At 40.0% G+C, this 26788-nt stretch overlaps 1 protein-coding gene across 1 annotated transcript in view; it reads left to right on the forward strand.

The window, feature by feature from the left end:
• RGS7 (regulator of G protein signaling 7) overlaps positions 1–26788 on the forward strand; it is a 417353-nt gene that overhangs the window by 336858 nt on the left and 53707 nt on the right. The window contains exons 7-9 of the mRNA XM_034765031.1: positions 11443–11507; positions 13306–13382; positions 13483–13564. Of these exons, the coding sequence (XP_034620922.1) occupies positions 11443–11507; positions 13306–13382; positions 13483–13564 (224 nt within the window). The remainder of the gene's footprint in view (positions 1–11442; positions 11508–13305; positions 13383–13482; positions 13565–26788) is intronic.

A 26788-nucleotide genomic window follows, 5' to 3' on the forward strand; every position in this document is an offset into this window, starting at 1 on the left:
CAGGGATTCTTTATGAAATGGGAGAGAAGGCCAAAAAAAAAAAAAAAAAAAAAAAAAAAAAAAAAAACATTGCCCTTGAGAATTTAAGTGGCAATTTTCTTTTCCAGAGTTTTTCTTTCTAGAGATATTGTCTTTCCCAATCAGAGCTAAATTCAGCTATAGTACTGCTGAACTTGGCCTATCACACATCAGTTGCATCTGCAGAACATAACATACAGGTCTGTCTCATCTTACACGGGGGTTCCGTTCCGCGGTTAGCGCGTAAAGCGAAAACTGCGTATAGCCAAAACCCCATTGAGTTCAATGTCGGGCGAAATCGCCTGCACTACAGGTATAGTATTAAAACTGTTGTTTTTCTCTTTTTTTTTGCCAACCGCGTAAAGTTGAAATCGTGCATGTTAAATGCGCGTAAGATGCGACAGACCTGTATACTAGGTAAATGCAATCAAAGACAGGCAATTGCAATCATAAACCACACTTTTATTCAGCTTAATTTTCCATTTAGAACATGTTTGTCTACTTATTTTGCATTCACAGTTTAAAATGCCTGTTTGAAAATTTGACCTCTTATCTCAAACTTTCTTTCTCTAGTAGGCAGTCATTTTACTAATCTCTGTATGGCTCTGCGTAGCAACACAGTTTGAATTCATAGAATCCAGAGCTGGGAATCAGACCTCTTAGGTCATCTAACCCATCTCCCTGACATCACAGGTTTGGTTCTTAGAATGGTATTACTTGTATTAATGCCTTGCCCTGTCTAGTTTTATATACCAAGCTATGGGGCTTGAACACTTCTCTTCAGAGACATCCACACCCTGATAAAATCTCCCTGCCAAATGCAATCTTTCATACTTTTAGCCTATTGTTCCTAGTCATTAGTAATGATAAAATAACCATTAGCTCTTTGCTAGTGATTTTCTTCCAGGGATCTCACACCACTTTACAAAGCTACGTCAGTAGCATTTAAACTCATTTTACTGATGAGAAAACTAAGATACAAATTTCAGTGACTTGCCCAGGGTCAGGCAAAGGCAATGCGAATGAAATCTTAGTCTCCAGGCTTTTGTTCAGTCTTGTGCCCTCACCGCTGGGTCCTTTAGTCTCCCTTACTAGGTGCAGCATCTTGTTAATGTTATTGTACATGAACAGTATTGCAGTTCTGTATTTTTTTTTAAATGTAAAACAACCGAATGCTATAGAAATTGGCAGCATATACAGAATATCTGAGCTAATAGCTTGGTGGAAGGACTGGCTAAAAGGATCATCTATTTGCATGTAGATTCACCCCACAATGGAGAAGCCCTGTTGCTCGGCACACACAAAATTAGACTGGACAAAATGCAAATATATGTGCTCAAGGGAGCAAACCTGTATTAGCATGGAGCTGGACTAGACCTATGAGGTTTATTCCCAGTTCTAGAGTCTATGAATTCAGACCCCGTTGTTCTGCTGTGCAGAGCTACGTTAGTCACCAGAAGCTACCTCTGACACATAAATGATTCAGAGAAAGTCTCAGTTCAAAGCTTGCTGGAACCAGGATGCCGTGTTTTGTCCTGAAGCCTGCCAAATTTTGATGCAGACAGACGACCATCTGCAAGTCTGTCCATACGTGCCTTCTACATGCCATACATGCCTTCTACCTGTATTCGTGAACTTTATCTTAGGCATCAGCTATTGACATGCCTTAGCATTAACTAGGTCAGCAGAATATAGGAGGAGAGGCAGCTTTTCATAGTCCTTCACCCCAGGAGTGACTCCAAAGTGCAAGGCTCTTTAACACAGAACTGTAATATTTTTCTGTCTCATAACTGTGGCACTAAGGTTATAAGAAAAAAGAGTTATAGCTGAGAATTCTCTTGTGCAGCCCAGTGCAGGTTGTTTGCCAACATTTTCATAAATGTACTTAGGAAAAGTTCTCTGGAACTTTCTAATCAAGTATGACCCAAATAGCTGTTTTTAAACATCTGTTTGCTGTTGCATTACTATAAATGCATTGTTAATCTAGGTTTAAATCCTGGCCTTTATCAATATAAACAATGTAATTTCTTATAGAAAGAATAAATTTAAAGATTTATAAATATAATTCAGAATTTTCAGAATTACTTTCAAATCACTGCTTTGAATAAACTAAACTGATTTGACTATTTCATTATTAATATGAAAATTAAATCTGCCAGTCTATGAATAGGGAGCTAACAAAAGACATGGGGGTGATTTCATTTGGGAGTGGTATATGGTCATGGGGATCTCCAAAACCATTGAAGCCTGCGATAGCTGAACCTCCCCAAGCTTATGTAAGAGGGTGTAATTGCATTGTAGATACTTGAGACTAACTGATGAAAGTTATTGTGCCCAGTTCACATAAAAACTGGCATTTTCTTTTTTATGCTTAAGTGGAAAATGAAACCTCAGTTAAGTGAGCATCCTAGAGACCAGAAATAATTAATTGCTTGATAGAAGCATCAGTGAGGTAAAGGAATAATTTGCACTGTAAATGGTGGTGATCTTAAATTGGGCACTTGTTACAGATTTGTCTATTGGCAGTGAAGATTTAGTCTAATCCTTGATCAGGCACATTCAAAGATTGCTAATTTATCTGCCCTCAGGACAGCATCTGTCTGAACTCTGTAGACCTTATTTTAACTTTTATTCTTTTTCCCTGGCAATATTGAATGTATGCATATGACTACCATTTTGACTCTGAAGCCAAAATTTGGTCCTATGGCTAATATTAGCTTCAGATGTATTCTGAGAAATAGGTGAAAGTAACATCTGTAAATTATCATGATTTATGTTTGTTACTGAATTAACAGGCACTATTAAACCAAATAAAGTGTCCATGGTAGGGTTTCTTTTCATAATTATTTTTTTTCCAACCAAAACAATTTGGCAAAATCAATACAAAATGTTAGTATCATTAAATCTTTATTTTTTGCTGGAAAAAGTTTTGAACAAAAATATTTAACCATGCCATTGAAAGACACACTTAAAAAATAATGTCTTTTAAAGATATTTTTCCCTTCTCTTTTGCCTCACAGACATTCAGCCTGGCCCTCAATTTCTTGTGCATTTAAAACTCGTTCTGATTTCACTGGGAATCTTGCATAAAGATAACAATATCACTCTCATGGTAGTAGTGTAGATGTGTTCTTCTGATCCTACTCGGTGGGATCTCCTATTGAGGTGTCATCAGACCTAACTGTAAAGCCCACCCTGAACCCAACTAGACCACAAGTAACCTGAACCTGATCCAAGCCCAAGTATGTCAAGTCATTGTCATGTCTGACCTGACCCAACACTTGTAGTTGGGTTTTATTGGGTTCAAGTTGGGTTGCAAGGTCAGATGCAGAGCTGCCAATGTTGGAGCTGGAAGAGCAATATGGCTGGGACATTGCAAACGGACCATGTGATTCTGTTTCACAAACATGCAGTGCTCCCTCTCCCTGCCCCAAAGAGCCCAGGGCCACCTGCATGCTGGTGAGGCCACAGCCCCCTGGACCACCCAAACCGCAGCCAGACGGTTGGACAGCCCCATCACTGTGCAGACACAGAGAAACCCCCCTCCTCTTCACTTCCACTGTCACCTCCTGCCTGGCCCCGCTGCAGGAATCCAGGCATGGGGAGGAGGTCAAAGTGGGAGGGGTATAGACCTTGGGATGGTGTGGTGGTGCATGATCGGTAGCCACTTACAGATCCCCCTGATGGTTACCTCAGATTTCCTGAATTGTTGCAGCAAGGGCACCATGAAATACTCTAGGCTGGGCAGTCAGGGTCAGGTGCAGTGTGGGGCAAGGCAGAGGCTGACCAGTGCAGGGTCCCGGCTGGCCATGCTGCTGCACTTGAGGTGAGCCACATTGTGTCTCTCTCTCCCTCATCTGGAAACAGCTGATGTGAGTGCAGGCACCACCTCCACCAGCCACTGGCCCTTGCCTCTCACGCCCCCAGTCTTCTTGGGCCTAATTTTAAAGCCCAACCTGAACCTGGCCTGAGTGTGTCAACCCTTTTTCCAGTCCAACTTGTACCCAACACTTGTAGTCGATTCCCATTGGGTTCAGATCAGGTTGCAAGTCTGTAGTCTTCAAAGACCCAGTCCTGGTGCCATTCAAAACTCCCAAAACAGTGGGAGTTTTGTCACTTACTCCAGTGCGAGCTTGATCAGGCTCCATGTGAGCAACTAACTAACTTCATGGCCTTAAACTTTTAGAATGGGAGCTGTGGGTTTTCCACTAAATAGGTGTATGTAATGTATAAAATTAGTCCTCTTCCTTGTTCAAAGTTTGAAACCTCATAATTATCTCTATGGTCTTCTTAAAAAAAAAAAAACCCGCAGATGCTTTGCATGAGCTTTAAATGATAATTAAGCAGTTGAGAGTTGAAAATGGCTGAACCCTGAAAATGGGTTATTGTGATTGAATATATTTAAAAGCTGTTGCGAAGAGGCAACATATCTCAGTGGGACATGGTCAGTAATTTTACTGCTGAGCTGTCAAGTTACATTTTGTAACCCAGTTATTGTGGGTGAGATTTTCAAAAACACATAGCAATCCGTTAGCTCAGTTTCCATTGAAGTTAATGGGTACATCTATACCCAGGCCCACAGACTTGTGCTAGCAGGGTGTGCTAATATCAGCTAAAAATCGCTGTGTAGGTGGCACTTTGAAATTGTGGCTCGGACTGGAACTGGGACTCTGAAGCCCCTCCAGACTTCAGAGCCCAAGCTCCAGTCCAAGCTGCAACTTCAAAGCACCGTGTGCACAGCTGTTTTTAGAGTAGTAGTGTGAGCTCTGCTGGCATAAATGGAATGGAACTGGGCTGGGAGGCTCATTCCTAGATGCTGTGTAGACAGGCCAAATGAGTGTTTTATCATTGGTTTAAATAGATTCTTACCTTATTGCCCAGACAGATGCAGGTTTAAAGTGGGGCTTATGTCTAGTAGTTTGGAAAAACAGTCCCTGCACATTGGCTGTCTCAGAAAGCATGACCCTACAAAAAATAAACAAACAGAAAAGTAAGTTCAGGGGAAGAGAACAAGCATACTAATATAAATACCTAGCTCTTGTATGGCACTTTTCATCAGTAGATCTCAATGTGCTTTATAAAGCAGGGCAGTGTCATTATCCCCATTTTATAGATGGAGAAGTGGAGGCATAGAGAGATACGGTGACCTGTCCAAGGACACCCAGTATTCAAGTGGAAGAGATGAGACTAGAATCCAGGTCACATGGGTTCCAGTCCAGCGCTCTATGACATCCCTTTGAGTGTGGCATTATTCTGTTTCCTTGTACATTTAAATTATCTTGGTCATCTGAATTTGTGGAACATTGCTCATTGATACAGTCTTTAAAAAAGTTGCTACTCAAGCTCTGTTTTCCCATGGTACTCCAATCTGTTCTAAATCATATGCTAGTGCTACAACTATATAATTTGTTTTACTGGAAGGCAATCAGATTGATTGCAAAATCATGTTAAAGTATACAAGCACTAAAATAAGATTGTATGTTGCAGTCCATGTTTAGCAAACTGAGATTACGAATGAGGCTTTGTTGCATTATATATCATTTGTTTTTATGTTAAGTAATTTTTATGAAATACTCTGTTGCATTTGGTTACTTCCAGTGAAACTGTGGCTTTATTGTAAGACATGCTGAAAATGAATGGGCCAAATTCTTATCTTTCACAAGTGACAATCCAGTCTTTGACTGCTTTGAACTGGTTTGTAGCTGATGGCAGAATTTGCTTTATGATAGGGCCCTAAACATCCTTAGGGCCAATCTTGTCACTTATGCAGTCACATAGAGAGTTTGGCAGAAAAGGTTTGGGTTCTCCTCAGTGTAATTAGTAGTATTCGGAAGGCTTTCCATATAGCCAAATGACCAGTTTGTAGAGCGTAACAGTTTCCAAGGTAACTGCTTGGTGGTCTCCTTGTGGGCACCTCACCTACTTAAATTTGTCAACTTGACCCCTCCCCCCCAAAAAAAGTATATGTAAAAATAAGAGGCCTTTGTTGTTAAAAGCATTCCTACAGATCATACTTCCAGCTGTAGCTATGTATACACCGCAGAAATATGAATTCAAAATAGTGGGCACTCTGGTCTGCCTATCCATAGGTAGTTTGACTTCTATATTTGGGGGGACAGCTCCAGTCATACCAATGGGGGTGTGCATTGGGGGTGCAAATTCTGTGCCTGACAGAGGCTTGCATTTTGTGGGGGGGGGGGCAATGCCCCTCCAAATTATGCCTTTGTGCCTCTCACCTTGTTGTTGAACCAGCTATTTATGACTGACTGCTTTGGAAGAAGGGAGGAAAACAGTTGACTCATTCACTCCCTCTCTAGGCACTACAAGCCAGGCTACACCAACTGCAGTAACTGCAAACCGCTAATGTTACAAATGGGGCAAGGTAAGGGCTGGGAAGTACTGTGCAATCAGTGCCTTGAAGAAAATATTTGTTGCGGCGTCCCTAACTCCAACTCCCATTCCTCTTAAGGAAAAAAAACGTACTTATCTGCACCTCAGTTTTATCTTCTGTAAAAGGAGGGTGATATTTACCTTCTTTTGTAAAGTGCCTTAACGTCTATGGATAAAGTACACTATAGAAGAGTTAAAGTATTATTATTGTCTGGGAAACCGCAAACAATTCAGCTCAAATTCCTGAGCTGCTGCTTCCACAAGAAGCCCTTAACAATATCTGAGAATGGCTGCATTCATGCTAAAAGTGAGAGTGCTGGCAACACAATGATGGGAGGAGAGCAACTGAATCAAAGAGTTGAAGTGTCCTTGAGCACCATTTTCTTCTGCCTTGGCATCAGCAGATATGTCATACTTCCCAGACAGATAAATCCTCTCAGGCACACTTTAGACTCTGCCTTAAGTACACTGACATGTAGAAAGAGTTTTAATGAGCATAAAAAAGGCCAGATGGTATAATCATTAGGCTCCAAAAATAAGAGAAGCATTTTAATACCCTGGAGGAAAGGCTTGAGGGATAAACGTAACCATTTTGAAGTCCTGGCTCAGAAATGTGCACACTAAAAAGAAGTCATTAGATAGAAATTTCAAGGAAACAGGTCCAGGACTCGTTGCCACAAGATATTACTGAGACAAATAATGTCGTATAACAGCAGATGTTGTAATTAAAGGAATCTAATCCTGTTCTGAAATGTACTTACTGGGGTAAAATGACAAAGGCTGATAATCCTCATGCTTCAGGATCAGATACTGATCTCCAGGTGTCATACCTCTCTAATGAAGCTCATTTCAATAGACCTCACTTCTTTAAGTCCCAAAATTATCTACGCAACATACAAATATGGTGTCACGTCACTTTTATTGTTGAAATTTATTTACCTTTAGTCTGAGGCTACAGAAAATGATTTACACTGAAGAAAAGAATCCTATAGCATCTCAAGTTCCCTGCATGATATTGTGTTCTTCTTTTTGGATCTTTATCACCATTTAAGAGTTATGCCAGGGGCCTGAATCCTCAATTCTTGCTCACGTTAGGTAACACTTACATAAGCAGTCCCATTTATCTGTGATGAGCATATGTCTAGAAGCATGAGAATTGTTAGCCCTTGTCATTTTACTCCAGATAGTAAATGTTCAAACAGGATTAGACTATTGCACTTGTGTGGGCAAGTACTGTTCATCTTGGGGTCACCATGAAGTTGCCCTGGTGTAGCAGAATTAGGCAGATTGTGGGGTGTTCAGGCCTTCAATTGACACATCTTGGATTGGACACAGCCAAAGAAAGGCTGCTAGACAAGTGAATCATTGGTCTGTTCTGCTATGGACATTATGATCCTGAAGGAATAACTGTTTTAGAAAGAGAGATTAGGCTGATGACAAGGCACCAAGTACAACAAATGTATTGAAAATAGGTTGGGCAACTATCTTCTAAGAATATTAGTTTTACAGTAGGCCAAGCAAAAGAAGAGAATGGGAGTTTTCTATATATATTTAAAGAGACGTTAGGGTTACCTGACAGGCTTAAACTCAGCTCATGGAGTTCCTGGAACCCTCTCTGCTCATCTTTAATAAATACATTTTTTTAAAATAATCCTCACAATGTCTTAGAGCTAATGCTGACAGGATTTTTTCCCTAGATCCATCAGTTAAGCAAGTAATTTTGAAAACAATAAGAAAAAAAAAGATGGACTGTAATGAGGGCCCAATTCTGCCCTTAGTTATGTGCCTGCAGCTACCATTGGACTCAGTGAGAAGAGCCAGAATTCAGCACTTATTCTCTTTCCTAGATTTCAGAACAAACCCTAAGGCAATAGTATAAATGTATGGTGCTTTAAATATGCATTGAAATTGGGGCTAAGTTCTGTACCTCAGCCTGCTAAATTACGTATGACAAATAGATATATCTTTGTATTACCTGAGCAGGGAATATCAGAGAAGACAGATGGTAACGCTTTTGAAGAAAATGGAAAGAATACAAATGGAGAAGAGAATAGACCAAGTAACATACATATCAAATTTTAATTCTTCTTTCCATTAAGTAATATCTGGAGCCCCAGTTAAAACTCAGAGGCACTTGCAATGAATGTAAGTTCTCTGCTGGTTTTTACCCTGTGTGATCCCAGTGAAATAATAGTATCAGGGGGGTAGCCATGTTAGTCTGTATCCACAAAAACAACAAGGAGTCCAGTGGCACCTTAAAGACTAACAGATTTATTTGGGCATAAGCTTTCGTGGGTAAAAAAACGTTTTTTACCCACTGTCATAACTATAAAGGGAAGGGTAACAACCCTTCTGTGTACAATACTATAAAATCCCTCCTGGCCAGAGACACCAAAATCTTTTTACCTGTAAAGGATTAAGAAGCTCAGGTAACCTGGCTGACACCTGACCCAAAGAACCAATAAGGGGACAAGATACTTTCAAATCTTGGGGGAGGGGAGAGGAGGCTTTGGTTTTGTGTTCTTTGTTTTGGTGGGTTTTCGCTCTTGGAACTAAGAGGGACCAGACATCAATCCATGCTCTCCAAATCTTTCTGAACAAGTCTTTCATAAATAGTAAGTAATAGCCAGGCAAGGCGTATTAGTGTATCTTTGTTTTTCTCAACTTGTGAATGTTCCCTTTGCTAGAGGGAGGTATCCCTGTTTTGCTGTAACTTTGAAACTAAGGGTAGAGGGCGTTCCTCTGGGCTCTTTGAATCTAATTACCCTGTAAAGTTATTTTCCATCCTGATTTTACAGAGATGATTTTTACCTTTTCTTTTTAATAAAATCCTTCTTTTAAAAACTTGACTGATTTTTCCATTGTCCAAAGACCAGGGGTTTGGGTCTTTGATCACTTTGTAACCAATTGGTTAGGATATTATTCTCAAGCCTCCTCAGGAAAGGGGCTGTAAGGGCTTGGGGGGATATTTTGGGGGAAGAGGAACTCCAAGTGGTCTTTTCCCTGTTTCTTGTTAAATCACTTGGTGGTGGCAGCGTACCAGGTTTTAACCTAAGCTGGTAGAAATAAGCTTAGGGGGCTTTCATGCGGGTCCCCACATCTGTACCCTAGAGTTCAGAGTGGGGAAGAAACCCTGACACCCACGAAAGCTTATGCCCAAATAAATCTGTTGGTCTTTAAGGAGCTACCGGACTCCTTGTTGTTTTAGTGAAATAATGGAATGCCTTGGAGCAGAGAGAGAAAGTCAGACTGAAACTATTTTTAAGATTTATTCTTTTGTCTGAAGTGAATTTTGTCTCTGGGGATCTTAAGTATTATTGATTTGGCCTCCTTAAAATACAAGATTAGATTAGGTGCAAGGGACTTTTGCTTGTCTAGGGACTGTAGGATTGTGTTCTTAGACACAAATCTTTCCTATCTGTGCCAGCAGTGGAAATGCATTTTTCTATGTAGCGATGGGGATGGGTGGGCCAGGATTCCTTCCCTCAGAATATATCGGAGCCTAGCTCTATGAGGGCTCTATGTCCCCAGCAGAGAGTTCACGGATGGGGTTGGTGGATCCTTGACTATACAAATCAAATCAAAAGGCCATGCTACCCCACAGAGGGGCTGGGATTGGGGCTGTGGAGGCATGAAAACGTTATGATGTTTTTCTTCAGCCTTGTGAGGGGAAATTCTGCCCCACCCTACATCTCATTTCTGGAGGAGTCACCTGTACTAAATCCAGTTACTCAGGCTTGAAATGAAGGATAGGATTTGCCCCTAAATGAAAAGGATAGGATTTGCAGTTTAATTCAATAGGAATTTTGGATGCATAAAGCATTCTGGAGGATCAAGCCATTAATGTAATGACTTAGTGAGTGATGCTAACATCTGTCCTCTGTCTCACCTTAGTTTGATTTTTCAACCCATTTCTTTTCAGCATTTGTTGCTTGTAATATATTTGGCAAAATTCCATTCAGTTACACTGGCGTGAATCCAGAACAACGTTGCCGAAGTCAGTGCAATTCCTTTGGATTTGCCACAATGTAAATAAGACTACATTTGTTCCCAATGTTGTATGTAAAGATATGCTCCCACTTTTTCATTTTCACTCCCACATTATTTCCTCTTATAGATATTTTCCATAGGGAGTGATACTTTGAGTCTTTATTTTTTATTTGTATTGTTCCCTTTTTCTTTTTAATTGTGAGTTTCTCTTGTTGATGTGGATTGGTGTCTATTCAATGGGAAAATAATAGTGTATAAATAAACAATAAAGAAAACCCTTCTACTGGTGAAATAGGACAACATCTCTTGATAAACCTCTCTTAGTCCATATGCAATACTTCAAAGATAAGTTGCCAATTAGCTTTTTAACAAATTAGTTCTTGGCCAAACAAAAACAAAACCTCACCTCCAAGGTTTTGTTTATTACTGCTATAATGTAAAGAGAGCTAAATAATTATGCCATTAATCACTTTGGTAGAAGCTACACTTCAATAAAAATATCATTGTATGTATTGACCTCCTTGTTCTAAAAAAATTGACTATAGAGCAAGGGAGGATTAGGGTTTTGTGGGGTCCCTGGACCACAGCAAGTGGGGGGCTCCTCCCCACTCCTTCTGCCTTCAGTCCCCTGCTTCCCCCTCCCGGCGCTTCTGTCGGGGAAATGGGGTTGGGGTGCGGAGGTTTGCCCTGGTGCTCCAGCAGGGGAGTCGTGTCGGGATGTGGGGACTGCAGGAGCACCGGGTGGGCAGGAGGAGCTGGGCAAGCCCCCACCTCCCAGCAGGAGCACCGGGCAGGCGGAGCGGTTTGAGATGCCAAGGGCGCCCATTTTTCTGGCCCCCCCTCCCCCAACTGGCCAGTGCCCTGGGTATGGACCCCGTTGGCCCAGTAGCTAATCCGACACTGCTATAGATGGAGAAACACAGAGGTAAAAATATACCAGTCCGTGTCAATGGAATGTGGATGAAACCTTGAGATCTTGATTTCTGGGGCTTTGATGTTTATGAAATAGCAAGAAATGATTGATTGATTTTTTTTGTGTTCTAGCGGTTTACCTCTGCAAGCGAACAATGCAAAACAAAGCACGGCTTGAGCTAGCAGATTATGAAGCAGTAAGTACGTGGGCCTTTCCTGGAACTGAGATGTCAAATAAATGAGATTTCCAAGCTCAGCAGAATGTAGGATAACATTAGAAACAAAGGCCACAGCATTTTTATAGTGCAGTGGTTTATACATTGAGCAGTTTAAACTTGTGTCTAGACATGTGACAACTGGCACTCAAGTGCTAATATTTCAGAATCCATAAATGCTGTTGTACATGAGCGCCTGCTGTATTATATTAAACAATGAAGATTGGGTTGGTGCATTATGAATAGAGATAGAAACAAATCCCAAATGTTCCCATAGTTTTGGGGTGCTGGGATCCAGGTTGTTGGTGCAACAAGCCATAGAGAGGGGCCAGCTGCAAAGTTTGAATTCATATCTCCCCAAAGTTCAGGGGTGTTTGGGAACTAAGACTTGGGCCCATCTCTAATCTAATTGTGCACAGATCCTTTCCCCAGCATCAGGTGAACTGTCCACCAATCTCATGCAGTCAGAAACAAATATGTCCCAATGTTTGTCAGAACTGTACTACAGTGTTTAAGGCTTCCAATTATATATTTAAAGATCTAGCTTAAAATTTTCAAAAGGACTGAAGTAATGAAAAGTTAAGTCCCATTTTCAAAACTGACATAGACATGGCCAGATTTTAAAAGGTAATCACTGAAATCAATGGGAGTTAGGCACCTAAATACCTTTAGACAACTGGCCTTAAGTGTCTAAGACCCATATATTTTCAATGGGCTCTGAAGTCACTTTGGTGCTTTTGAAAATTGTACTCATAGTTTTAAAGATACTAGGCCAATTTTTGCCCTGCTGTAACTCTGCTAAAGCCAAAAGAGCTACAGCAGGATGAGTATGGCCCATGGTATCTTTATAAGATTATGTGGGTTATTGATGGGATTGTGAAGACATATCCCTTTACTATTCTGCAGTAAATATATAATACAGTTGCAGTCCGATTATTTGATACCAAGTTCCCAGACATTTTTTAGTTAACCTCACTATAATTAACACAAAAAGGGGGCATTGAGAGAAACTGAGTACCTGAAACTCCCTTGAAGTCAGTAGTCCAAATTATGCTTCCATTTACACTAATGAAAATCCAGAATAATTCTATTGCGACCAGTGGAGTTGCTCAAGATTTACCAGCATATCTGAGTGCAGAATTATGCCAAGTCTCATAAAAATATTATTAAATAATTTTCTATACAATAATAGACAGCTTTAGTCTGCAAACATTTTTTAAAAGTATATGACCAATTTTCTTTAGAAGAAGTTTGTATTCCCAAAATGTCTTTCTAATGTTCCAGCTACAGTCATCTCTGTACTAGACAACACAAACAGCTCATGTAGAAGACAAATGGAGGTTTTAGTGTGAATCAGTGGCAGTATCAAGCTAATGTCATTGCTACATTTCCAGAGCTGGCTAGGTTTAAAGTTGGAGCATTTCATTGAAAATTTGGAATAATCAACCAACCAACACACCCACAAATGTTGCTACTGGTGTGTTTTTCTGGAAGTGCCAAACTCTGCAGCAACCACTGCAACTCACTAGAGCTGTGTCCAGATCTTTCAACAGAGTTCCAAACCTTAAAGAGATGGGGGCACAGATAATGTAGACTTTGTGGTCTATCCTGTACTGTGTCAGACACTTTCCATCAAATAAATAGACTACATTTACACTAGCCTGTGCATTATGGCTTTTGAGTGCAACATCATCTTTTGGAGGTTTTGAAGACAGTCTAAAAACTGTTAGATAGCGAATAACTTAAAGCACAGTTAAACTTGTTTATACTGTATTTTCAGGAGAGTTTGGCCAGGCTACAGCGATCATTTGCCAGGAAGTGGGAGTTTATTTTTATGCAAGCTGAAGCACAAGCAAAGTGAGTTCCTTTGAAGTTTTATTGCTGGATTTGTCATTGACCGTTTTTAGAGGCACTACAATTAATGTTGTTTGTCTTAAATGTACTGCAACATTGACAGAGTGGACAAGAAAAGAGACAAGATAGAAAGGAAAATCCTTGATAGCCAGGAGCGAGCATTTTGGGATGTACACAGACCGGTGGTAAGTAAACAAGTGGAACTTCTGTTGATTGTAAGCGTTTCAAAAGATAAACATGACAATCCATGCAAAGCTGTGATTTGGGAGCAGGAGAGAGGAGCATCTGTCTTGTTTTGGGAGGACAGATCTGTTTGTGGTGGTGGCGGCATGTGGTCTATTCACATTTTTTCCACTCAAGCATCACAGATATACCCAGGTTCAATGCTGTTTTCTGGATATGGAGACATGGTGTGGTTGGATTTTTTTAAATCAGAAAAATGTATTTGAATCAGGTATTGCCAATTCAAAGCATTCAAAACTCATGAGACAGGACCCCAAAAATCAAGAGACCGGCTTAAAAATAAGTGTTTTTTTTTTTTAAATTACATTTTGGGTTCTTTTTATTTGATTTCTGAGCCTTTAGGGTACATTTGGGTCATATTTTCAAGCTTTTCTCCACAACCATGAAGGCGAGCAATATACTTTTTAAAAAATGAAACCTGAAATTATAATGTAATCAGTTGATTTTTGGATGCTGGAGCTTGAAGAAAAATCACCAAATATCACAGAACTTGCAATAAAATCGTGTTGGCAACACTGTATTTGGACCATTGAACAAAAAGCTCTCTCCTTCCTTTGCACACGAGGGGAAGCCTAACATCAATGCCAATTAAATAGAATACAGAGTGCAACTTGTACTGCTATCTATAAAAGGACATTGAGAGGCTAAATATCCTACTTACAAAAATAAAAAGTTCTTAATTGTTAATAAAATTTTAGCTTACTACAACTGTAAGCATTTTAAAAATCTAACTAGCATTCCACTGATTACTTTTAGACAGTAAAATTAGAGTGGTAGTAGTGGTAGAGGAGTTAGAGAGGGTGTTATGAAGAATTTTCAAGGAGAAGGAATGAGCTTGGAGAAGCACCAAAGACTCAAGTTGGATTTATTTGTTTGAGAGAGGATGTGGTGAGATTAGGGGAAAGAGGATTTATAATCAATGTTGAGGGGAGAAAGACATGGAAACTGTTACAGATGAGGAGCATAGCATAGGACAGCATTGGAGCAGTATTGTCCACCAACTGTGGAGGGGTAAGGAGGGAGGATAGAAAGATATTTGGCATTTGCTGTCCATAGGAATGAGCTAAAGAACAGAAAAAAGTATAGCGCTATGCAGAGAAAGGTGATTCTGTTTCATGGACCATTTCAATATTTTAAAAATTAGTTTTGTTTACATTTGGAATGAAAACCAACTCCACAAAAGGAAATGGAGCTCTGGTTCTAGGGCCGTCCCCCAGAAGCAGACCCTGGGAGCCCCATCTGCTGAAGATCTGCAAACCTGAGAGCTTGGGAACCAGTACTCCCAGGCTCCCGGCTCCCCATCAGACTGCCTGGTGAGCTGCAAATGAGTCAGGAGCCTGGAAATGTAGGGACCCCGGCTAAGCAGGATAGCTTCCAGGGTCTTGGCTCCCTATCCGCTGGGCTGCCAAAGAGTCAGGAGCTGGACAGATGAGCCAGTAGGAAGCCAGGCAGGAGGGGTTTCATCACAAGTTCACTGAAATTGAATATTTTCCATGAAAATAACTCTTTTATGATTGATCAGCCTTCCTTCAGGGAATTTCTGAGATGCTGTAAAAGATTAGGAGGAACTCTACAGGCTCAGGGAATCTTGCTATCTAAGAGAGACTTTTGCACTAGATTCTGAAATGGATGTAAAGATTTTGGAGACTGGCAAAGATTTGTTCCTATTTACAGGTCTGGATGGGGAGATGGTCATTGAGGTTTGAAAAATAAAGATATAAAGAGACAATAAAGGAATAAATTACAGGAGCCAGGATGAGAGCAAACTAAGTCTGATAAAAGCTTTGTCTGAATCATCGTCACATATGCCTGTATGAGATGATGATTCTAATTTGACTGTAGACAGACCTAGGCGATATGCACAAAAGGATTTTGGGTCTAAATCAGAAATCTAAGTTCCTGACTGCCAAGATAGCGTGATGTTTGACTAGAAGATGGAGAGGGAAGCATTGAAGATTTGGCTAAGATGGCTTTTCTTTCCAGTGAGTAGGATAGTCGTTTTGGATACACTGAGTTGAATTCAGTTCTATCAGACTCAGAAGTAGATAAGTTTGATAGAAAGAGAAAATGAAGACATGGTTGAAATAGTGAAGGTGTTACAGATTTGTGTGTACATGGGTTGGTAAAAAAATTCTTTGAAAAATGGCTTTTGGACTAAAAAGAAAATTTGCACAGGCAAGTCAATGAAATGGAACTGTATCCGATAATCAAAAATAATGTTATAGCTGATCATATCCACTACAGCCCTAAGATGAAGAAAAGTGATTCAGGGTCTGATGGGGAAAGATCATTTGATTTGCCACATAAAGGTTAAATAATGTCTTCAGCTCATGGTGGAACTCTCAGTGAGAGGTGTGTGCGTAGACCAAGGGGAGCACTCTGAAACCTACAGAAGGCTGGCTTCTGTACTGTACTGTGCATAGAAGGTTGACTGGAAACGATTAAGGAAATTATTTTTGGTGTGGTGATTAGATACTGTAGATGTCTTTTTCCAAGATTTTGCTTAGAAAATGATGAAACCTGGTTGATGTATCAAAGAAAGTGTCTTTAGTGGAGGATTTTTTTTTTTCAAACTGGGTTGTTTGTGCTTACATTTGTTATTTAGAGGGAAAGAGAATGTCTTTGATATTGAACTGTTTGGTTTCCATTTTAACATTCAGTCTAGTGCAGTGGTTTTCAGCCTATGGTCTGCAGACCCCCGGGGCTCCGTAAACTGTCTAAAATTTCTAAAGGGGTCTGCACCTCCATTTGAAATTTTTTAGGGGTCTGCAAATGAATAAAAGGTTGAAAACCACTGATATAGTGTAATACTTTTATTATATAAAATGATTTTAAGGCATAATCTGTCTCATTTCCATATCTTCCAGTTATTGTGTTGTATTACTAGCTATTGTACCTAGTAAAAGCCCCTCTTTTTCTGCGTGCTCCCCAGAAACAGTACCACTAACCTCTACAACTTCTACAAATATTGGACTAAAGAATCCACAAATAATTGGTCAGAAAGATTAGCACATTAGTCAACTGGGGTTATAAATCAAGCTATATTCAGGGAGGTCAGTTCTTTTCAAGGCAAAAGAAATTAAGAGGTTATTCTTGTTTGAAAAGAAAATGTCAAATTTCTGATTAATGTCTTTATAAAAGAATGCATAACCTTCACGAATCATTATCTCAGTTAAAATCCATAATCTTACAGCATGTTTAAATTGCACAAACAGGTATTAAAACAGTTCTCCCTAAAATGTTCTCCAACCCACTACAGAACTGTGCTTGCTGTGAGATTAACTCTTTTAGGTAATGATCAAGGACAATTGACACATAGCTAACTTGCTGCCATAAACACTTAGATGAATACACTTTTCTTGCTAGGTTTTAAATTAATCTAATTCAAATGCAAGTCTTGCTGGACATTACTTAGTATTCAAATTCATTTATAAGTGTCTTGATATAGGGGGAAAATAATCTCTTGCTGTTGAAAATAATCTATGAATCTTTAAATGAAAGCAAATTATTTTCAGAAAATGTTGGTCCCAGCATATTAGAGAGCCATTGTCTCTCTAACGTTGCCTTTCTGTAATGCAGAAAGGCAACTTGCCCATAGCATGTGTAATTGCTAACTGTAGCACCTTCAGTGATGGCAAACATGGAAGGGGCGTTGAAATTATTCATGATGTAAAAATCAGCAACATGATTTTTTTCCCCAGGATTTCCACTAAATCTGACCTTTCATGGGATTTTTTGGTAGCAGTTCAATACTATGGAAATTTCTCTTTTTAAAACAGTTGCCACCTTCCCTCAATTTTCCTCCATATTTAAATTTGCTGCAAGCTTCCATTCCTCTATGTCTAGCCCTGTTTTAAATTAAAATATAAAAATAAAACCCTTATGAAGTGTGGTATTCCATTATCCCATCCTCTCCATCCTCAACAACTGACTTACTAGGTAGAGTTACCATCTAACTAGAGTTTAGCAGGAGAGTCTTAGGTATTTTTATGTATCTGTACCCTGACCTTCAAGGTTATCTTATAGGACATTACAAAATGCTGAGTTTAATTTGGACATGGAGGGGAAAATACCTCTTTGAACACTACAAATCCCATAAGATTTTTTAGCCATAACATATTTGTCTAATATGTTAATTATTTTAAAAGGTTTCAAACAATTTGATTGAAGCAAATATAAATCATGCCATCCAGCCCTATCTGTGATTCCTCAGCCTACTAGTTCATGTCCTACATATATATATAACCACAGTTTATGCACCTGCCCATTAGGCAGTTAGCACTCCCAAAGCTGCAGTTGGTATAGTCTCCTAAATTGCATCATGGGTAATGAAACAAAGCCTTGTAAAAGATATTATTCTGGGCATACAGTTAGTGTTTATGATACATGCATGCATGCATCTACAACATTCCTGTGACAATTCTGTTCAAGATAGAAACAGGTGCACATAGTGTGTCTTCTAAACTTCATAGTTAACTTGTTGTGTAATGTCTTTACGAACAATGTGATAACTGTCCGCTGGGTTGATTTACATTATTATAGCATGGCTATTTAATGGGATTTCTCCCTTCCAAATAGAGGTGCAACCCCATTGACATTTAATATTCAAGTGAAAATTTAGGATGCTTCAAAAATGGGAAGCTATGGAATCTGTAGGGACGGTAGATAGTTACAGAAACTGATGGGATGTCAACTGTTTGGTAAGAGTCAGTTCAAATAACAAGTAAGCCAAGTAGAGTAATAAATATGAGAATTCTGTAGAATATCTCCCTGTGTAAAATTCTAGTGCAGATGCATCACATTTTGTGGTCCTGTGTGAGATCAGTTTAGTAGTTCCAGGGTTTTTGTGGGGGTTTTCTTTTTCTTTTTTTTCCCCCTTGCTCATCAGTAGTATTGTCTCAAAGATTCTTGCATAATTCAGAAGGCCGATAAGCAATTTCTGTTTAATAATGCTGATCAGATTAAGGCAACAGGGCACCTAAACTCCCTGTTATCCTGCTAGAATGACAGTTGGGGCAGACTTTCTTGTTGTAGAAAGCTATCCTATTGAAGAGACAGGCCTGTGCATAAAATAGTTCACTTTGGATCCTAATCTGTAAAATTGGATATATCTGGTTTCTGTGCTAGGTGCCAGCATTGCCAATATCTTAATATTCATGATCACAAAGCTCAGATAAATATAGCATAACACACAGTTTGCATAAATGTATGTGTATTTGCTGTCCAAAATCAAATTTCTGCCAACCGATCAGATTACCAGTAGTTACCGTAAATCTAAAGCAACATACCTTCAACTAGTGCTAGCCTGAAAATAAATTAATTTAGCTTTTAAAAAGACTTATGTCCATCCCCTGCTGCCAGCGTAGTAGTGGATTCTCTAGTGCTTTTCCCAATCTAGTTTTAAATGATTAAAGACTTAAAGTTCAGTAGTGTTTTCAGTTAGCTGCTGTCTATTAGCCGATGATTAGTATTACTAATCATAATTTTATAAAGTATACTTTTGACCCACCACAAAAGCTCTCAAGGGACTGTTCACCTCCATAAAATCAAATTCAGTATTATAAAATATCATTCTCTTCAAGTGTAAGCACATGTAGACAATAGGGTTATCCTTTAAACCAGCCAGAATGAAGCAAGCTAATGGTACAATGAGCAATCAATTACATACACTGTTTAAACGTATATTTGTTTGCCAAGAGTCTGTTTTTAAGCTGCTTGAATGCATTTAGAAATTGTTATAGATCAAATAAATGTGAAATCAATATAATCCGACACAGCCTCATGATCAGTGTTTGTAGCGTGACAAATAAACATCTTTAACTCAATATTTATGTAGAAACAAGGCAACTTGCCTCCCTTGGCAACTTTTTTTTGTCCTCACATTATCTCTCTTCTCTTTGGTTTAAAAAGTTTTAGAATCAAAATCAACACAAAAATCCAGATTCCAAAGAAATTAAAGGAAGTTTTGCCATTGACATCCAGGGGAGCAGGGATGGAACCACAGATTGTAGAAAAATATATGTCTATTATTTTAAAAGCACCAGAAAATATAATTTGCAAATATACAACAACAAAATGTGCATCCCCTTCTGTGTAAGCACCCACCTGTAAGGACCACAGATAACAGTGGTGTTGTCTGTTCTATTGATATCCTGTCCTATCTATCCCTCCTCAACAACCGCAACCCCAAAAGGAGTCTTTCTGCAAACGAGAAACTTTAGCCAGTCAGACATCTCAGATAACCCACCCAGTCCAACTTCTTACATTCCATAGGTCTGCTGAAGCACTCAAGAAGAGAGACACATATCAGAAGAGGAAGCTGTCTACTCCTTCGATGACTACCATCTTCCTTGTCTGTTAAACATCAATGTAGATGTTTTGGTAGAAGGTCAAGAATAGCCCCAACTACAGAATCTACAGCTGTGCTCTCGATCCACCTCCTTCCATATTTTGGACACTGTCTCTCCTGCTTTCAATCTTCATGGGAGCATATGGGTTTTGGAGGTCATACTATCAAATTACTCTGTTCATTTTACCTCATTCCTCTGCTCCACCCTCCTTCTCTGGTCCCTTCTCAAGGATCCATCTCATAAACAGTTGTTGAGACAGGAAGTCCTCTCTCTCCTACATAGCCGAGCCACAGATCCAGTTCCAGTACAGCACAGAGAAAAGAGTTCTTTTCCAAATACTTTCTCGTTCCCAAAAAGAATGGGAATAGAGGTCAATTTTAGATCGCAGATAGTTAAACATCTTTATCAAAGTGCAGAAGTTCAGGATGATTACTCTTGCAGCTATAATTAATCAAATCACTAAATTGGTTTGTGGCCCTTGACCTTTAGGATGCCAAATTTCACATTGGATACACTCATCTCACAAATGATTCCTTTGCTTCCTGATCAGCCAGGATTGCTTCCAGTACCGAGTGTTTCCCTTTGGACTCTTGTCCGATCCCGTGGTCTTTTTGAAGGTCCTGACAGTGGCCATTCATCTACGTCGATGGGGGAATAATAATCTTTTCCTGCCTCAAGAGCCAATTACACAACAAAGTTCTCTTTGCAGTGGGGACAGCTATGACTCTATCCAACAGGTTAGGACTCCATCTTGGCACAGAAAAGTTCACTTGGACATTAGTTCCATGGATAGAGTTCATAGGGGCTTTTCTAGAGACTATAACATTCCAGAGCTTACCTACTGATGGACAGATATATAGTACTGACACACATCATTTCCAAGGTTCAACTAAGCCCACAGATGACAGTCAGAAATTATTTTCTATTTCTAGGCCAAATGGAAGCCTACACATTTGTCATTCTACACATTAAGTTGCATCTTTGCTGTTTCCAAGACTGGCTGAGTACTGTCTACATACCAAACAAACACAGTCTCAGCAAGTCGGTGTCTATTCCTCATCAAGTTATGGACTCACTCAGTTGGTGGAAGGACCTGTTAAACTCTGTGCAGAAGTTCCCTTTACTCGACCTCCTCCCACCATCACTATAACTTCAGATGTATCCCTCCTGCGATGGGGAATCTCCATATACAGATTGTACATCTTTTCCCCACTTCAAACTTTTGGAGCTCAGGATAGTCAGGCATCCGTACATTCACTTCCTTGCCATAATCAAGGGTCTATTCATCAAGGGTATGACAGACAACATAGCTTGAAGTTCTTCATAAATTGTCAAGGACGGATGAGATTCCTTTCTCTTTGTGTGGAAGCAATAAAGCTATGAAACTTGTGCATAGCCAATCATATTTTCATTTAGGGCTCTTATCTTCCAGGCATTCAAAAGAAGATGGCCAATGATTTAAGAAGGCATTTGTCCCAGGATTACAAATGAGAACTAGACAATTTGATCCTCAGATATATTTTTCAAAATTGGGGTTTCACAGACCTGGATCTTTTTGTCAGCACCATCAACAGAAAGTGGAATACAATTCTGCTCAAGAGGAGGTTCACAATCGTTAGTCCCTAGAGGATGCTTTTCTCATTCCTTGGAAGAGAGGCCTTCTCTATACCTTCCCTCCAACCCCATTGATTCTAAACCTGCTAAAGAAGATCAAGCAAGACAAAGCCAAAGTCATTCTAATGGTAACAACTTGGCCAAGACAAGTTTGATTCCCTTACCTGATTCACCTGACTCCTTGCCCAGTATTACAATTTTCCACTCTTTCACACCTGCTGTCTTAGGACTCGGGTTGGCTTCTCCACCCCAACATGGAAATTCTATGACTCAGGATGCCTAGAATGCATGAGTGGGCTGAATGGGCACTGCTACCAAAAATATCTGATCAAAGATGCCTGGGGCATCTCAAACATCTCAAAGAACTCCAGTTATTCTACAAGGTAAGTTACCTCTCCTTCCAAACTGAGAATGTGGTTACTTGTTCTGATATAAAAAGTGAAGGCTGGATAATTTGAAGATAGTTATATTTAAATAATTCTCTGGTATTTCAAGTTGGCTTTTCGTAGTGCAAAAACATAATTACAAACATAAAACACAGAACAGAGTAGAATGTTTGGTCTACAGAGACAAGTAATATTCAGGGCTCATTGTATGCCCTGGAGGGAAAAAAAGACAGATTTCATGGATTGGTTACGGTATAAATGTAAAATTTCAGTTTGTCATGGATCAGAAGAAGAATATGTCAGAGCTCCTTAATCTTACTCAGATTGCTTTCTGAGAAAGGTAAATAATAACTCTGAATGCCAGCCATTGAGCAGGAACTTTACATCGCTGTTTGTCACTTTGTTTTCCTAATTTTAGACAGCATGATCTCACAATTATCCTTCCTCTTTTATTTACATTAATCAACCCCATGTCTGCCCCCAGCACTCGGAGATACATTTCCCAGCAATAATGGCATTCCTGCTTGACCCTTCCCTTTCACACTGCAAAACTCATTGGGGAGTATTGCATAAGGCAATCCATCCCCCTGTTTAAATAATGGGACAGGATTTCATAGTGGATATGGTGCCTGATACCCAAAGGAGGATACCTTCTGGGGGGGAACGCTGAGGGCCATCTTGCAGAGTTTTCTGTCAGAGGGCAGGGCTTGTCCCCCAATGTCCGTGGATTCTTTGGAATCCACAAGGCCCAGGGATCTCTGTGGCTCTCTTCTATCTCCTGGTCCATGTGGCTCCTTTGGAATTGCTCAGTGAAGGTTTGTTTCATTACCACCCTTGAAGAGTGGGGATTTCCTGATGTGGAGGGCATCGGGACTGTATTAATGCATCCACAGACTACACTGACTGTCCACTGGGAGTTCTACCAGGCTCACTGGGGATGACACCCATTTTAGAAAAAAACTGTTACCTGCCTCTGGCAATTACCAGCTACAGATCACCTGGCATTGTGCAATGGACAACAAAGACTCTCTATCAACACTATGGCAAGGGTGAAATCTGCACAGAGGAAACTCTAATAAAGACCTTCCCTGTTGGCAGAAGTAGAAGGAAGGGTAATGTAGTTTGAGATTCCTTGTACTTAAAATGGGGAATCCCTCTGCCAAAATGGAATAAACGCTTTCATAAAGTTCATTGCTAGTATTTGCCCATCAGCTGATTCCCTTTCCCAGCAAAATCTGAGAGGCTATTCAAAGTTAAATGGGATACTGTCAGCTTCACTGTGTTTATTTCCTATAGGGCTGATAATTTAAGCAGAGAAAATAATTGGTTAGAGAACTTGGAAATTACGGTACTTGTAATGACAGAAACAACAAGGTATTTAAACAGCCTCTCAGAGTTTCGGTGGGAGAGGGAATCAAAAAGGGGGAAAATTCTTTAAGTTTTACAAAAGTATCAAGAAGCTTTAAATGTTTGATGTTCAATTACAAAAATATTGATGCAAAATAAATCAGATGTCACTAACATTTTACTGGAAAGTCACTCTTAAGTGAAGATAAGGCCTAAGAGAGAGACTCATCATTTCTGTGTCTCTTACTGTTACAACTGGCTGAGTTTATCACACCCCAGATACAATTAAGGACTATATACATTTAGAAACTAGTTGCAAAAAAAAGCACCCTTCTCCCCCATGCTGAGCATGGAGCCACTCTTTCCTAGGCTTGCCTTGCTATACAAAGGGAAGCCACTTGACAACTTGTAGCTCCGCTTTTATCTATTAATTGCACCCCCTGCTGTATTTTGATTAATTCTACACTGCACAATAATAGGGAGTCCACAACCATTTTAATAGTATTCAGTGAACTAAAAAAAAAGAGAGACCTTAAGACAGTGTTATGGATTACACTAATTGCTTGCTAGTTGATCCAGTTTGTATTTTATTACTTTTGCTGCAGTATATTTAAAGCATATCATAGAATCATAGAATATTAGGGTTGTAAGAGACCTCAGGAGGTTATCTGGTCCAATCCCCTGCTCAAAGCAGAACCAACACCAACTAAATCATCCCAGCCATGGCTTTGTCAAGCTGGGCCTTAAAAACCTCTAAGGATGGAGATTCCACCACCTCCCTAGGTAACCCATTCTAGTGCTTCACCATCTTCCTAGTGAAGTGATGTTTCCTAATATCCAACCTAGACCTCCCCCACTGCAACTGGAGACCATTGCTTCTTGTTCTGTCATCTACCACCACTGAGAACAGCCTAGTTTCATCCTCTTTGGAACCCCCCTTCAGGTAGTTGAAGGCTGCTATCAAATCCCCCCTCATTCTTCTCTTCTGCAGATTAAATAACCCCAGTCCCTCAGCCTCTCCTCACAAGTCATGTGCTCCAGCTCCCAAATCATTTTGGTTGCACTCCTTTCGATTCTCTCCAATTTGTCCAAATCCCTTGGGTAGTGGGGGGACCAAAATTGGACGCAGCATCAATGCAATAGAGGGGAACAATCACTTCCCTTGATCTGCTGGCAATGCTCCTACTAATACAGCCCAATATACCATTTGCCTTCTTGGCAACGAGGGCACACTGCTGACTCATATTCAGCTTCTTGTCCACTGTAATCTCCAGGTCCTTTTCTGCAGAACTGCTGCTTAGCCAGTCGGTCCCCAGCCTGTAGCAGTGCATAGGATTCTTCCTTCCTAAGTGCAGGACTCTGCACTTGTCCATGTTGACCCTCATCAGATTTCTTTTGGCCGAATCCTCCAATTTGTCTAGGTCACTCTGGACCCTACCCCTACCCTCCAGCGTGTCTACCTCTTCCCCAGCTTAGTGTCATCTGCAAACTTGCTGAGGTTGCAATCAATCCCATCATCCAGATCACTGATAAAGAAGTTGAACAAAACCAGCCCCAGAACCGACCCCCAGGGGCACTCCGCTTGATACCGGCTGACAACTAGACATCGAGCTGTTGATCGCTACCTGTTGAGCCCAACAATCTAGCCAGCTTTCTATCCACCTTATAGTCCATTCATCCAGGCCATACTTCTTTAACTTGCTGGCAAGAATACTGTGCTAGACCGTATCAAAAGCTTTGCTAAAGTCAAGATATATCACTTCCATATTATGCACTTACATAATCACATTACATATGATGGAATTAGGTTGATTGCTCATTCATTCCAATTTAAAAATATAAACCTATGTATTATCTCTGTTAATTAATGAGTAGAAATAAAGTTAACTAGCAAGGACATCAGTTGACCATTTAATTTAATTCTATGCTGCCTTGTATAATTCTCTACTAAAAGCCTTCAGCAAGAGAGAACACTTAATCCTAACAAAGCTTTTCTTAATTCTTACCAAGATGATTTGATCCTTTGTAGTCATCCGTTCACTACAAGGTTTGACATTGAATATTCCTAAATCTTAAATACCAGTTGAATAAATGTATTAGAAAAAAAGAAAAGTTGCACTTACATAATTACAAGCCTGCAAGTTATATATCTTTGAGCTAAAGCAGACCAGAATTAGAAATGTTGCTGCATATGATTAATTTGTTTTGGTAATATTATTTTACTGAAACCAATTGCATTTTTCTTTAGGGAAATCAATAGTATCTTGTGATGTGTATCATGTATAGCTTTTAATGAGCTCTTAATGTTCCATACTAGGGAAAATGACAAAATTTGACTTTGGATTAAACAAATCCTTTTACAAGTTATATCTGCTTATTTCAGGCCTGCATTTGGCACAGAATATTAAAACACTGTTTATTCTGTCCTGCAGCTCTGTAAATATTTTATTTGGTAGCACAATACAAACGGACATACTGGAGCAGACCAATGGTCTGTCTAGCATGGTATCTTGTCTTTTGACAGTGGCCAATGCCAGATGCTTCAGAGAGAATGAACAGAATAGGGACATTTTTAAGTGATCCGTCCTCTGTTGTTCAGTCCCAGATCATGACACCTGAAGGTTTAGGAACACCAAGAGCATGGGGTTTCATCCGTAATTCTTTTTTGAACCAGTTACAGTTTTGAACCCTCACAACATCCCCTGGCAATGAGTTCCACAGGTTGACTGTGCATTGTGTGAAGTAGTACTTCCTTAAGTTAGTTTTAAACTTGCTGCCTATTAATTTCATTAGGTGACCAGAGTTCTTGTTTTATGTGAAAGGGTAAACAACATTTCCCTATTCACTTTTTCCACACCATTTATGATTTTATTAGACCTCTATCATATCTCCCATTATTTATCTCTTTTCCAAGCTGAACAGTCCCAGTCTTTTTAATCTCTCCTCCTATGGAAGCTGTTCCATACCCATAATTAGATATATGGTTTCTGAGATGGGACAACCAGAACTATATGCAAGATTCAAGGTGTGCAGGTGTGTAACATACCCCAGGGTACAATCTGGCTTGTTGAACCACTGTGTCCCTTTAGTTCTCCAGTGATTTTTATACTGCTTTGCTAGTGAAAAGCAGCCTCACTAGGCTCTGCTCACAAATCTATTATCCATAGCCATAGTTTGGGGATGCAGAGGAGGGCATTACCTCCCCAAACAGAGGCGAGACATGCACCACTCCCCCCCACATTTCTGTGAGTGCTGCACGGGGGAGAAGGGGGCTTTTGAACATAAGAACGGCCATACCGGGTCAGACCAAAGATCCATCTAGCCCAGTATCCTGTCTACCAACAGTGGCTAGAGACACCAACTTTGTCATTCCTGTGCTGTGCCTGCCCCTCACCCCCAGCATGTTTCGGCCCGCGAGGAGCGGATGGAGCAGCTTTTCCCCTGTGCTCAAGTTCCCGCCTCAGCAGCA

Source organism: Trachemys scripta, chromosome 3, assembly GCF_013100865.1.
Source record: "Trachemys scripta elegans isolate TJP31775 chromosome 3, CAS_Tse_1.0, whole genome shotgun sequence".
NCBI classification, from domain to species: Eukaryota; Metazoa; Chordata; order Testudines; family Emydidae; genus Trachemys; species Trachemys scripta.